This window comes from Mytilus californianus, unplaced genomic scaffold, assembly GCF_021869535.1.
Source record: "Mytilus californianus isolate M0D057914Y unplaced genomic scaffold, xbMytCali1.0.p SCAF_6, whole genome shotgun sequence".
In the NCBI taxonomy this organism is placed as follows: domain Eukaryota; kingdom Metazoa; phylum Mollusca; class Bivalvia; order Mytilida; family Mytilidae; genus Mytilus; species Mytilus californianus.
In genome coordinates, this window is record NW_026262712.1 from 4,247,803 (window position 1) to 4,262,499 (window position 14,697).

At 35.0% G+C, this 14,697-nt stretch overlaps 1 protein-coding gene across 7 annotated transcripts in view; it reads left to right on the plus strand.

The window, feature by feature from the left end:
- LOC127706048 (uncharacterized) overlaps positions 1-14,697 on the plus strand; it is a 502,975-nt gene that overhangs the window by 438,842 nt on the left and 49,436 nt on the right. For all 7 annotated transcript variants that reach the window (XM_052210453.1, XM_052210456.1, XM_052210450.1 and 4 more), the window contains one exon: positions 4,624-4,699. In XM_052210453.1, coding sequence (XP_052066413.1) covers positions 4,624-4,699 — 76 coding nt within the window. The remainder of the gene's footprint in view (positions 1-4,623; positions 4,700-14,697) is intronic.

Sequence of the window (14,697 nt, forward strand, 5' to 3'; positions counted from 1 at the left end):
AGATCCCCACCCCGAAACCATATATATTCTTGTATGCAATAAAACAAATCAAATGAAATAAAGTGGAAGTCCATGGGGGTCACCCCACCCCCTTCTTTTTGATAACTTGTAAACGTTCTAGATCCCCAACCCTAAACCATATATTTTCTTGAATGGGACAATAAAACAAATCAATTGAAATTAAGAGGAACACCCCTGGGGTAACCCCCACCCACTTCTTTTTGAAAACTTGTAAACGGTCAAGATCCCCACCCCGAAACCATATATATTGTTGTATGGTAACAATAAAACAAATCTAATGAAATAAAAGGCGAGTCCCCTGGAGTCACCCCACCCCATCCTGTTTAAGAACTTGTAAACCATCGAGATCCCCATCCCTAACCAAATATATATTCTTGAATGGGACAATAAAACAAATCAAATGATATATAGGGGAAGTCCATGGGGATCACCCCATCCCCTTTCTTTTTGTATCCTTGTAAACAGTCGAGATCCCCACCCCTAAACCATATTTATCCTTGAATGGGACAATAAAACAAATCAAATGAAATTGAGGGGGAGTCCCTAGGGGTCACCCCAACCCCCTTTTTTTAAAAACTTGTAAACAGTCAAAATCTTAACCCAGAAACCATATATATTCTTGTATGGGACAATAAAACAAATCAAATGAAATACAAGGCGAGTCCACTGGGGTCAACCCACCCCCTCCTGTTTAAGAACTTGTAAACGGTCGAGATCCCCACCCCTAAACCATATATATTCTTGTATGGGACAATAACACAAATCAAGTGAAATATAGGGGAAGTCCATGGGGGTCACGCCCATCCCCTTTCTTTTTGAAAACTTGTAAACGGTCAAGATCAACACCCTGAAACTATATATATTCTTGTAAGGGACAATGAAATAAATCAAATAAAAAATAAAAGGCGAGTCCCCTGGGGTCACCCCCACCCCCTCCTGTTTGAGAACTTGTAAACGGTCGAGATCCCCACCCCCAAACCATATATATTCTTGTATGCAATAAAACAAATCAAATGAAATATAGTGGAAGTCCATGGGGGTCACCCCCACCCCCTTCTTTTTGATAATTTGTAAATGGTCTAGATCCCCACCCCTAAACCATATATATTCTTGAATGGGACAAAAAAACAAATCAAATGAAATTAAGGAGAAATCCCCTGGGGTAACCCCCACCCCCCTTCTTTTTGAAAACTTGTAAACAGTCAAGATCCCCATGCGGAAACCATATATATTCTTGTATGGGACCATAAAACAAATCAAATGAAATATAAGGCGAGTCCCATGGGGTCACCCCCACCCCCGCCTGTTTAAGAACTTGTAAACGGTCAAGATCCCAACCCCTAAACCATATATATTCTTGTACAGGACAAAAAAAAAAAATCATACGAAGTAAAGGGAGAGTCCCCTGGGGATCATCCACCCCCTCCCCCCCTTTTGAGAACTTGTAAACGGTCTCCACCCCTAAACCATATAAATTCCTGTTCGTTATTTCAAGAAGATTTGAATGACATACAGGGTCAATCCATAGGTGTCACTAATGCATATCATAAACCAATTTGTACTGGACATTGCCCAATGTCAAGCGACAATGGGAATGACGAATTATTTGAGCTTTGTTTGGGAGACTTTTTAACAGCATTCTCTTACAATTATTTCTTGTTACTGATAAGTTTTATAGATTTTGAAATGACATTGTTTTAGTGATAAATAAAATTTAGGATTTTTTTCTTCTTTTCTTTAGTAAATTGTTTGTAGAATTTTGTGGCAAGTGTGTTTGTTATTCTGTAAAAACTAGTTTTCTGAATGCTATATATAATTTTTTTTTGATAAAGTAAACTCCTTTAAAAACTAAGCTTATATTGTCTATTAATAAACATATATTTAGATTTCTGATTTTGGACCCAGTTTTCATGTTGGTCCAAATTGGGGTCCAAAATTAAACTGTGTTTGATTTCAACATAAATTGAATATATATAGGGTTCTTTGAAATGCTTAATCTAAACTTGTATTTCTTTTCATTATTAATAAGATAATACCACATTGAGGTCCAAAGGGTCTAAATTACACTTTTGATTAATTTCATCAAAAATTGAATTCTTTGGTTCTTTGATATGCTGATTCTAGCAATGTTTGAGTGTGAAATCATATCTAATTTTAGAGAACTTAGTCATCACTGGTTGTTGTTATTATATTATTGATTATAATTTGAAAAAATGCATCATATCTTATTTTAGAGAACTATTTATACAGTTTGAGTTTTTTCCCTTTGCACAGGAAATATTATGGATAAAATTAACCTGTGTTTCATTTCAATATAAATTAAATATATATATAAAGGGTTCTTTCAAATGCTGAATGTAAACCTGTATTTAAATATTAGATTTTTGGCCCAGTTTTCAAGTTGGTCCAAATCAGGGTCCAAAATTAAACTTTGTTTGATTCAACAAAAAAATTATTTATGGGGTTCTTTGAAATGCTGCAACTAACCATGTATTGAGAGATTTTGGATTGTGGGCTCCTTTATCAAATTGGTCCACATTGAGGTCCAAAGGGTCTTAAATCAAACTTTTGTCTGATTTCATCAAAAATTGAATACTTGGTGTTCTTTGATATGCTGATTCTAATATGTACTTAGATTTTTTATATTGAAAAATAATAGGTATTTAAATGTCCAATTTCAAGTATTTCAGTTCTTAAACCACATTCATTTTGTGTCACAAACCTATGCTGTGTCAAATATTCAATCACAATCCAAATTCAGAGCTGTTTTAAGCTTAAATGTATTGTAAATACTTGCTCAACTGTTCTGGGTTCGACCTCTGCAGGAAAGTCCGGTTTGCTGTTACTCTGGCAGCCTCTAGTGTCTGTTGATTTCTATGTTTTTGACTAACGTGAAGCATTAAGCGATTCAGGCTCGTAGTAACTCCTTGTTACCATATGGTTAATTCATAGTTTTCCTTTAGCATGTACTGACTGCGATTTGTTTAAGATATATCATGTATATTGGATTCTGAAAAAACATAAAATGATTTTGTTAATTCCTACCTTCCCCTACCATCTATATAGATGTTTACATAGAATGTCTAGATAAACTGAAATGATCGTTCTAACAAAGACATTTGATTGTTAATAAAATATAAATACTCTGCAAAATAAATAAATATAAAATACATCTTAAAAAATGAAAACAACACGATATAACTTTCATGGGTCCGAAGAGCTTTTCTGGATCTACCTCCATCAGGAACGCTCAAAGCCAAATATTTGAAAGCCAAGAATGTAAAAGGACTGAAAACGTTGAAGAGCTATACACCAAAAAAGGACCTAAAAATAGCCAAATCCATCTAAGGCCAACTTTGTCTGAGGCAGTTGAAACCATAGTTTCTGTATAATTTCAAAATTTATAAATGTGCAATTTTAGATAATTTGTTATAAATCATGTCAGTACCGAAGTACTGACTACTGAGCTGATGATACCCTGGGGACTGATAGTCCACCAGCAGAGGTGTCGACTCAGTGCTGTAAAAAATGAAAACAACACGATATAAATTTCATGCGTCCGAAGCGCTTTTCTGATCTAACTTAAAGTGTACAAGACCAACATGAAAAAAAAAACCAAACATGATACATAATAAACGCAAAATCAATAGATCTCTAGAGTAAATATGCTCGTATCCTTGTAGTCAAACCTACATGGGGATCTTTCCATGTCTTGATTTTGACAACGTTGTTATATTTCGTTGGACACAAAAATTCACCTTTATTTGCATGAACAGCCTGATGTAAATTGGGCATCTTATTCCATTCTGGCTTTCCGTAACATTGAAAGTTATACACAGTACAAATCCTACATTGCATAGAAATGTAGGAAATTCTTTAGAATTCTACAGTACATTTCCTCAGTGTGTGTGTTATCGTCATTTCCAAAGATCACATAATGGTAAAATATATGTGAATATACAGGTAGAAAGAACTAGAAATGTCCCCATCAACGTATTTTTACTCCTGTCTTTGGACTAATTAAACAATAGGAGAAATAAAAACAAATATAGAAAAACATACTTTAAGAAATGATGCATTTTCTCCTTAATGACTATATGGCTGATAACCACAACTGTTTTCAAACTGGGCAATAACTGCTTCTGATAGAAATACAAAAAGAAATAAAAATATAAATAATCTGAAATAAGGACAGAGCATTAAAAAACATTAGTAAATTATTATTTGTCGTCCCTTATTCAGGTATTAGGATTTATGACCCCAGTCGCTGGCACACAATCATGACTGTGGTCTTTTGTAGGGTGCCTGTCTCGAGAGCTAGATAGTATGGGTTGTATCACCAGCCTGTTCGAACTGACAACTTAAAAATGTGTATGCCCTGCTTCTCCATAAGAACTGGTTGTCATAATAATGTGTCTGACGTGTGTATTTCTTGATCTTATGCATTTCCAAACATTGTGTGCACTTTATGGGCAAATTTTAAATTGTTCTTAGAATCTAAATTTACAATGGCAAAAAATGGGCGTTTAAGATAGATGTTTTAAATATTTGACAAGTTTTCACATGGGGAATGACAGTTTATTACATTTTTTTCTTTTGTAGGATGCCATGTCAAAGACATCCCCAGAAGTAACTACTGACACCCATTTACAGGAACCTGCAGCACCTGTAGTTGAAGGTAATCATCTAATGTTAATTATTCAGATACTGACTGAAATGATTTATAATAACTTGTTTCTAATATTTGGAAACCTTGATATCTGCTTATATTCACCTTATAATATTATAATGAAAAATAATGAAAAAAAAACCCAACAAATTGATCGGAAAAGTCATATTAAGTTGTCTAATATAATCAACACCACAACTGAACAACATTTTCCTAACTATATTTGACATGAAAATATTTTGCCACTATTACTATTTCTCTTCAAAATCCTAATTTATGTTGATTTATATGCTGTAAAAGACATATTCAAATTAAGCATTTTTAAACCTCCTTAGGATATCCTTCTTAACTCTATGTATAGGTGAGTTCCATATGTATTTATAAATAAGTTCTCTTAACAATATCATCTGAGGGGTTTGGCAGAGAGATAATGAGATGGTTTACAATAGACAAGACTAGAGTTTTAATCACAGTTATTCTTCCTATTACAGTTAAATTCCTATTAGACCATTGTTTTAAAGTATTTTAATGTGTACACTTCTTACAGAATAATTTATATTAGCAATTTTTTCAAGATCTACATAAAAAATTATACCTAGCAATGTATAAGTAGTTTCACCCCAAGACAGATTTCTGTCAGGACATAATGTATCTGTACTATATATTTTGCTCTGTGAGTCTCAAACCAAATAACTTGTGTTTTTGTGAAGTTAATATTCAGTCCAGATATTTTTACAAACCAGTCTAATTCTAATAGTGATTCCTGCAGGGATGTTTCACTCCCATCCAAAATCAAAGAAGTGTCGTCAGCAAATTGTGACAATTTATGTTCAACCCATTTGACCTTGATACCACTAATGTCACTATTTCCCCTTATTTTCAGCGCATAAAATGCAAAGGTAGGGAGACAGCTTATCTCCTTGTCTACAACCTCTTCCAATCCTAAAAAAATTTGAAAGATTTCCCCCCTGGATGACAGCAGAGTTGATATAATTGTAAAAAAAACTTTGACCCAATTAATGATAGATTCACCAAAATTCAAAAAATTCAAAACATTCATAAAAAAATCCCATGATATGGAGCAAAAGCTTTTCTAAATCAATCAATAGTAAAAGCCCTGGTATTTCATGTTCCTCTGTATATTGTAATATACTTATATTTTCCCCAATATATCTCCCACTTATAAAACCAGTCTGATCAAAATTGATTAATTTATCGAGGACACTCTTAAATCTGTTTGAAATAGCTGCTGATCCAATTTTATACACAGTTTTCAGTAAAGATATTAGCCACCAGTTTTTATGCCCTACCTAGGGGCATTTTGTTTTTCTGTCTGTGCGTTCGTCCGTCCGTCTGTCTAGCTTCAGGTTATAGTTTTTGGTCAAGGTAGTTTTTGATGAAGTTGAAGTCCAATCAACTTAAAACTGAGTACACATGTTCCCTATGATATTATCTTTCTAATTTTAATGCCAAATTAGAGTTTTGACCCGAATTTTTCGGCCCACTGAACATAGAAAATAATACTGTCCTGCTACAGGTTAAAGTTTTTGGTCAAGGTAATTTTTGTCGAGCCTGCGACTTTTGTCGCAGAAAGCTCGACATAGGGATAGCGATCCGGCGGCGGCGGCGGCGGCGTTAGCTAACTTCTTAAAAGCTTTATATTTTAGAAGATGGAAGACCTGGATGCTTCATACTTTGTATATGGATGCCTCATGTTACGAAGTTTCCGTCAGTCACATGTCCAATGTCCTTGACCTCATTTTCATGGTTCAGTGACTACTTGAAAAAAAAAATCAGATTTTTTGTAATGTTAAATTCTCTCTTATTATAAGTAATAGGATACCTATATTTGGTATGTGCGTACCTTGCAAGGTCCTCATGCCCGTCAGACAGTTTTCACTTGACCTCGACCTCATTTCATGGATCAGTGAACAAGGTTAAGTTTTCGTGGTCAAGTCCATATCTCAGATACTATAAGCAATAGGTCTAGTATATTCGGTGTATGGAAGGACTGTAAGGTGTACATGTCCAACTGGCAGGTGTCATCTGACCTTGACCTCATTTTCATGGTTCAGTGGTTATAGTTAAGTTTTTGTGTTTTGGTCTGTTTTTCTTATACTGTATGCAATAGGTCTACTATATTTGGTGTATGGAATGATTGTAAGGTGTACATGTCTAGCTGGCAGGTGTCATCTGACCTTGACCTCATTTTCATGGTTCAGTGGTCAAAGTTAAGGTTTTGAGTTTTGGTCTTTTTTTCTAATACTGCATGCAATAGGTCAGCTATATTTGGTGTATGGAATGATTGTAAGGTGTACGTGTCTAGCTGGCAGGTGTCATCTTACCTTGACCTCATTTTCATGGTTCAGTGGTCAAAGTTAAGTTTTTGAGTTTTGGTCTTTTTTTCTAATACTATATGCAATAGTTCAACTATTTTTGGTGTATGGAAATATTTTATGGTCTATATGTCAGTCACGCAGGTTTTATTTGACCTTGACCTCATTTTCAAGGTTCATTGCTCAGTGTTAAGTTTTTGTGTTTTCGTCTGTTTTTCTTAAACTATAAGCAATAGGTCAACTATATTTGTTGTATGGAAGAATTGTTAGCTGTACATGCCTGCCTAGCATGGTTCATCTGACCTTGACCTCATTTTCATGGTTCATTGGTCAATGTTTAGTTTACTTGGTTAATGTTAAGTTTATGTGACAGTTGTAATAAAGCTTTATATTTAGGACTATCAACATAATATCAATGATTAGTAAAGAAGGCGAGACATTTCAGCGTGTGCACTCTTGTTGATGAAGTTGGAAGTCCAATCAATTGAAACTTAGTACACATGTTCCTTATGATATGATCTTTCTAATTGTAATGCCAAATTAGAGTTTTTACCCCAATTTCACGGTCCACTGAACATAGAAAATGATAGTACGAGTGGGGCATCCGTGTACTATGGACACATTCTTGGTGGGGTTTATTCCCTTTTGGTAAACAAGTAATAATACCTTGTTTTTGTGTAACAGATAGTTCTTTGATTTTGCACCATTGTTGTAAGAATTTACAATAAAAATTTGAAGATTCCACCAAAAATATTTATAGAACTGTGCTGAAAAACCATCAGTTACGGGAGTTTTGTTGTTGGTCTCCTACCGACAAAATCGAAGGTGATTTTAGGTCTGCACTCTGTCTGTCTGTCCATCCGTCAGTCCGGCAAATCAGTTTTCCACACTTTTTTTCTTCATAGTTGAAGATATTGATTTGATATTTGGTGTATAGTTTTATCATGACAAGTTACAGATCAAGTTTGAATTTTGTTCGGGTCTAATGATTTTGTGCAGAGGTATTGTCCTTGGACTTAGAAAATTCACTTATGTAATCATTTTTGTGGAGCCTGCGACTTTTGTCACAGAATCTCGACATAGGGATAGTGATCCATTGTCCTTGACCTCATTTTCATGGTTCAGTGACTACTTGAAAAAAAGTTAAGATTTTTTGTAATGTTAATTTCTCTCTTATTAGGAGTAATAGGATAACTATATTTAATATGTGCGTACCTTGCAAGGTCCTCATGCTCGTCAGACAGTTTTCATCTGACCTCGACCTTATTTCATGGATCAGTGAACAAGGTTGAGTTTTTGTGGTCAAGTCCATATCTCAGATACTATAAGCAATAGGTCTTCTATGTTTGGTGTATGGAATGATTGTAAGGTGTACATGTCCAGTGGTTAAAGTTAAGTTTTTGTGTTTTGGTCTTCTTTTCTAATACTATATGCAATAGGTCAACTATATTTGGTGTATGAAAATATTTTACAATGTACATGTCAGTCTGGCAGGTTTTATTTGACTTTGACCTCATTTTCACGGTTCATTTCTCAGTGTTTAGTTTTTATACGACCGCAAAACAATTTTGGGGTCGTATATTGCTATCACGTCGTCGGTTTCGTCGTCGTCCGAAGACATTCGGTTTTCGCACAATAACTTTAGTTTCAGTGTATGGATCTCTATGAAATTTAACCAAAAGGTTCTATACTACAAAAGGAAGGTTGGGATTGTTTTGGGGGGTAATTGCCCAAACCGTTCAGGAATTAGGGGTAAAAAAAGGTCTAAAACAAGCAGACTGGAGGGGGGGGGGGGGGTTGAAAAAAAAAAATTTTGGAGGGGGCAAATTTTTTTTCCACAAGATTTAAGAAATTAAAAAGAAAATTTCTTCAAATATTTTTTTGGGAAAAAATTTTTTGGGGAGGGGGTTAATTTGTTTTCTTCAAGATTTAAGAAATTGTCAATTTTTCAAAGAAAAATTGGGGGTCACAATTTATTTTGCTAATTCTTTGTATATAGTCTGAAAACAGATTTATTAAGTATTGCGCAACAGCAGTGTATTACACAAAATCTTCAATTGAATATAAATCCAAATCATATAACCAATTTCAAGTTCTTTGACCACATTTATTCTGTGTCAGAAACCTATAATGTGTTAAATATTTAATTACAATCCAAATTCAGACCTGTATCAAGCTTGAATATTGTGTCCATTTTTGCCCCAACTGTTCAGGGTTGGACCTCTGCGGTCGTATCCTGCTGCGCTCAGCGAAGCAGTTTATTATGATTTGGTCTGTTTTTCTTAAACTATAACCCATAGGTCAACTTTATGTGTTGTATGGAAGGATTGTAAGCTGTACATGTCTGCCTGACATGGTTCATCTGACCTTGACCTCATTTTCATGGTTCATTGGTCAATGTTTAGTTTTCTTGGTTAAGTCTGTTTCTTAGAAACTATAAGCAATAGGTCAACTATATTTATAGTGTATTGAATGATTGTAAGGTGTACATGTATTTCTCGTCTGGTTTATATGACCTTGACCTCGTTTTCTTGGATCAAGTTAAGTTTATGTGATAGTTGTAGTAAAGCTTTATATTTAGGACTATCAACATAATATCAATGGTTAGTAAAGAAGGTGAGACATTTCAGCATGTGCACTCTTGTTTAACTTTAATATGAAATTGTTTTTCCCCTAATTTCCAGCAGAAGAGTCTCAAGCAAAAGCTGGCAGTTAATTCTAAAATGAATGTTTTCGTTATCTATTTTGTCGATATTTTGCAAATTATAAACTAAAGCACACTATTGTTTTTTCACTTTCTGTATTTTTCGTTTAGTAGTATTTATATATTCTATATCATATAATAAAGATTTGTTAAACTTTCTTAAATCAAGTCAGGAATATGACAGTTGTTATCCATTCGTTTGATGTGTTTGAGCTTTTGATTTTGCCATTTGATTAGGGACTCTCCTTTTTGAATTTTCCTCAGAGTTCAGTATTTTTTGTGATTTTACTTTTTCCCCTAATGAAAGGGTAAATTCTAAATCGAGCAAAATCATAGAGTGATCTGATCGATAGCTTGGAAATACATTACAATTTTTGAGGCTGTTTAGAAAGTTTTCAGTGAAAAGAATAAAAAAAACTACTTTAAAATGATAGAATGATAGTACATCTGGAAAAAGTTATCGATATGGGTCTGTCAAACTTCTTTCTTCAATAAATTAAAGAACTTTTTGCCGTAGCATTTGGATTGTTTATTCTCACTTGTTCCACTCACAAGTCATGTTACGGTACTATCATTCTATCATTTCCTCTCACAAGGCATGTTGCGGTACTATCATTCTATCATTTCCTCTCACAAGTCATGTGACGGTACTATCATTCTATCATTTCCTCTCACAAGTCATGTTACGGTAATGTCATTCCATCATTTCCTCTCACAAGTCATGTTACGGTACTATCATTCTATCATTTCCTCTCACAAGTCATGTCACGGTACTATCATTCTATCATTTCCTCTCACAAGTCATGTGACGGTAATGTCATTCTATCATTTCCTCTCAAAAGTCATGTTACAGTATTATGATTCTATCATTTCCTCTCACAAGTCAAGTTACGGTACTATCATTCTATCATTTCCTCTCACAAGTCATGTGACGTTAATGTCATTCTATCATTTCCTCTCACAGGTCATGTTACGGTTCTATCATTTCCACTCACAAGTCATGTTACAGTACTATCATTCTATCATTTCCTGTCACAAGTCATGTGACGGTAATGTTATTCTATCATTTCCTCTAACAAATCATGTTACGGTTCTATCATTTCCTCTCACAAGTCAGGTTACGGTACTATCATTCTATCATTTCCTCTCACAAGTCATGTTACGGTACTATCATTCTATCATTTCCTCTCACAAGTCATGTGACGGTAATGTCATTCTATCATTTCCTCTCACAAGTCATGTAACGGTACTATTATTCTATCATTTCCTCTCACAAGTCATGTGACGGTAATGTTATTCTATCATTTCCTCTCACAAGTCATGTTACGGTACTATGATTTTATCATTTCCTCTCACAAGTCAGGTTACGGTAAGGTCATTCTATCATTTCCTCTCACAAGTCATGTTACGGTACTATGATTCTATCATTTCCTCTCACAAGTCATGTGACGGTAATGTCATTCTATCATTTCCTCTCTCAAGTCATGTTACATTTCTATCATTTCCTCTCACAAGTCAGGTTACGGTACTATCATTCTACCATTTCCTCTCACAAGTCATGTTACGGTACTATCATTCTATCATTTCCTCTCAGGAGTCACGTGACGGTAATGTCATTCTATCATTTCCTCTCACAAGTCATGTTACGGTTCTATCATTCTATCATTTCCTCTCACAAGTCATGTTAAGGTACTATCATTCTATCATTTCCTGTGACGGTAATGTCATTCTATCATTTCCTCTCACAAGTCATGTTACCGTACTATCATTCTATCATTTCCTCTCACTAGTCAGGTTACGGTACTATCATTCCATCATTTCCTCTCACAAGTCATGTGACGGTAATGTCATTCTATCATTTCCTCTCACAAGTCATGTTACGGTTCTATCATTTCCTCTCACAAGTCAGATTAAGGTACTATCATTCTATCATTTCCTCTCACAAGTCATGTTACGGTACTATCATTCTATCATTTCCTTTTACAAGTCAAGTGACGGTAATGTCATTCTATCATTTCCTCTCACAAGTCATGTTATGTTACTATGATTCTATCATTTCCTCTCACAAGTCATGTGACGGTAATGTCATTCTATCATTTCCTCTCACAAGTCATGTTACGGTACTATGATTCTATCATTTCCTCTCAGTGATAGTGTTTGCCTCAAATTACAACCGAAATTCGGCTTTTTCCCCTAGAGAAAATTCCCAATTACTAAAAAAAATGGCTTAAAATTCTTCCCAAAAAGATTTACATTTTCCCCAAACAGTGATGGCATTGGTAGTAAATGTTTGTAAATATCGTATTCGTGTTATTATTTTGATATTAGAAAGCACTTTTGAGATCCGGTTTTCTGATCACAATCATCATGGTGTTTGTAACACGTGGTTTTCAATGCATTAAGTACCATCATTGCTTCTGTTTCTTTCCCCTCTCCGAAAAGTACCTTTCAAGTTGAAAATGTCTGACAGCCAAAATATACATGAAAACAACAGTGCAAAAAAGACAGCAAAGGTCAGCAAAAAATCGGTGATGTGTTTAGAATAAAATATACAAATTTCCCAATTTCCATAAAAAATATGCATTTTTCCCAATAAAAAACGGTAGAGGTAGTTTTGAAAAAAGACAACAATATCACTGCCTCTCACAAGTCATGTTACGGTACTATGATTCTATCATTTCCTCTCACAAGTCAGGTTACGGTAATGTCATTCTATCATTTCCTCTCACAAGTCATGTTACGGTACTATGATTCTATCATTTCCTCTCACAAGTCATGTTACGGTACTATCATTTCCTCTCACAAGTCATGTGACGGTAATGTCATTCTATCATTTCCTCTCACAAGTCATGTGATGGTAATGTCATTCTATCATTTCCTCTCACAAGTCAGGTTACAGTACTATCATTCTATCATTTCCTCTCACAAGTCATGTTACGGTACTATCATTCTATCATTTCCTCTCACAAGTCATGTGACGGTACTATCATTCTATCATTTCCTCTCACAAGTCATGTTACGGTAATGTCATTCTATCATTTCCTCTCACAAGTCATGTTACGCTACTATCATTCTATCATTTCCTCTCACAAGTCATGTCACGGTACTATCATTCTATCATTTCCTCTCACAAGTCAAGTGACGGTAATGTCATTCTATCATTTACTCTCAAAAGTCATGTTACGGTATTATGATTCTATCATTTCCTCTCACAAGTCATGCTACGGTAATATCATTCTATCATTTCCTCTCACAAGTCATGTAACGGTACTATCATTCTATCATTTCCTCTCACAAGTCAAGTGACGGTAATGTCATTCTATCATTTCCTATCACAAGTCTTGTTACTGTACTATGATTCTATCATTTCCTCTCACAAGTCATTTTACGGTACTATCATTCGATCATTTCCTCCCACAAGTCAGGTTACGGTAATGTCATTCTATCATTTCCTCTCAAAAGTCGTGTTACGGTACTATGATTCTATCATTTCCTCTCCCAAGTCATGTTACGGTACTATCATTCTATCATTTCCTCTCACAAGTCATGTGACGGTAATGTAATTCTATCATTTCCTCTCACAAGTCATGTTACGGTTCTATCATTTCCTCTCACAAGTCAGGTTACGGTACTATCATTCTATCATTTCCTCTCACAAGTCATGTTATGGTACTATCATTCTATCATTTCCTCTCACAAGTCAGGTTACGGTACTATCATTCTATCATTTCCTCTCACAAGTCATGTTACGGTACTATCATTCTATCATTTCCTCTCACAAGTCATGTGACGGTACTATCATTCTATCATTTCCTCTCACAAGTCATGTTACGGTAATGTCATTCTATCATTTCCTCTCACAAGTCATGATGTTACGGTACTATCATTCTATCATTTCCTCTCACAAGTCATGTCACGGTACTATCATTCTATCATTTCCTCTCACAAGTCAAGTGACGGTAATGTCATTCTATCATTTCCTCTCAAAAGTCATGTTACGGTAATATGATTCTATCATTTCCTCTCACAAGTCATGTTACGGTACTATCATTCTATCATTTCCTCTCACAAGTCATGTAACGGTACTATCATTCTATCATTTCCTCTCACAAGTCAAGTGACGGTAATGTCATTCTATCATTTCCTCTCACAAGTCATGTTACGGTACTATGATTCTATCATTTCCTCTCACAAGTCATGTTACGGTACTATCATTTGATCATTTCCTCTCACAAGTCATGTGACGGTAATGTCATTCTATCATTTCCTCTCACTAGTCAGGTTGCGGTACTATCATTCTATCATTTCCTCTCACAAGTCATGTTACGGTACTATCATTCTATCATTTCCTCTCACAAGTCAAGTGATGGTACTATCATTCTATCATTTCCTCTCACAAGTCATGTGACGGTAATGTCATTCTATCATTTCCTCTCACAAGTCATGTTACGGTTCTATCATTTCCTCTCACAAGTCAGGTTACGGTACTATCATTCTATCATTTCCTCTCACAAGTCATGTTACGGTACTATCATTCTATCATTTCCTCTCACAAGTCATGTTACGGTAATGTCATTCTATCATTTCCTCTCACAAGTCATGTTACGGTACTATCATTCTATCATTTCCTTTTACAAGTCAAGTGACGGTTATGTCATTCTGTCATTTCCTCTCACAAGTCATGTTATGTTACTATGATTCTATCATTTCCTCTCAGAAGTCATGTGACGGTAATGTCATTCTATCATTTCCTCTCACAAGTCATGTGACGGTACTATGATTCTATCATTTCCTCTCACAAGTCATGTTACGATACTATGATTCTATCATTTCCTCTCACAAGTCAGGTTACGGTAATGTCATTCTATCATTTCCTCTCACAAGTCATGTTACGGTACTATGATTCTATCATTTCCTCTCACAAATCATGTTACGGTACTATCATTCTATCATTTCCTCTCACAAGT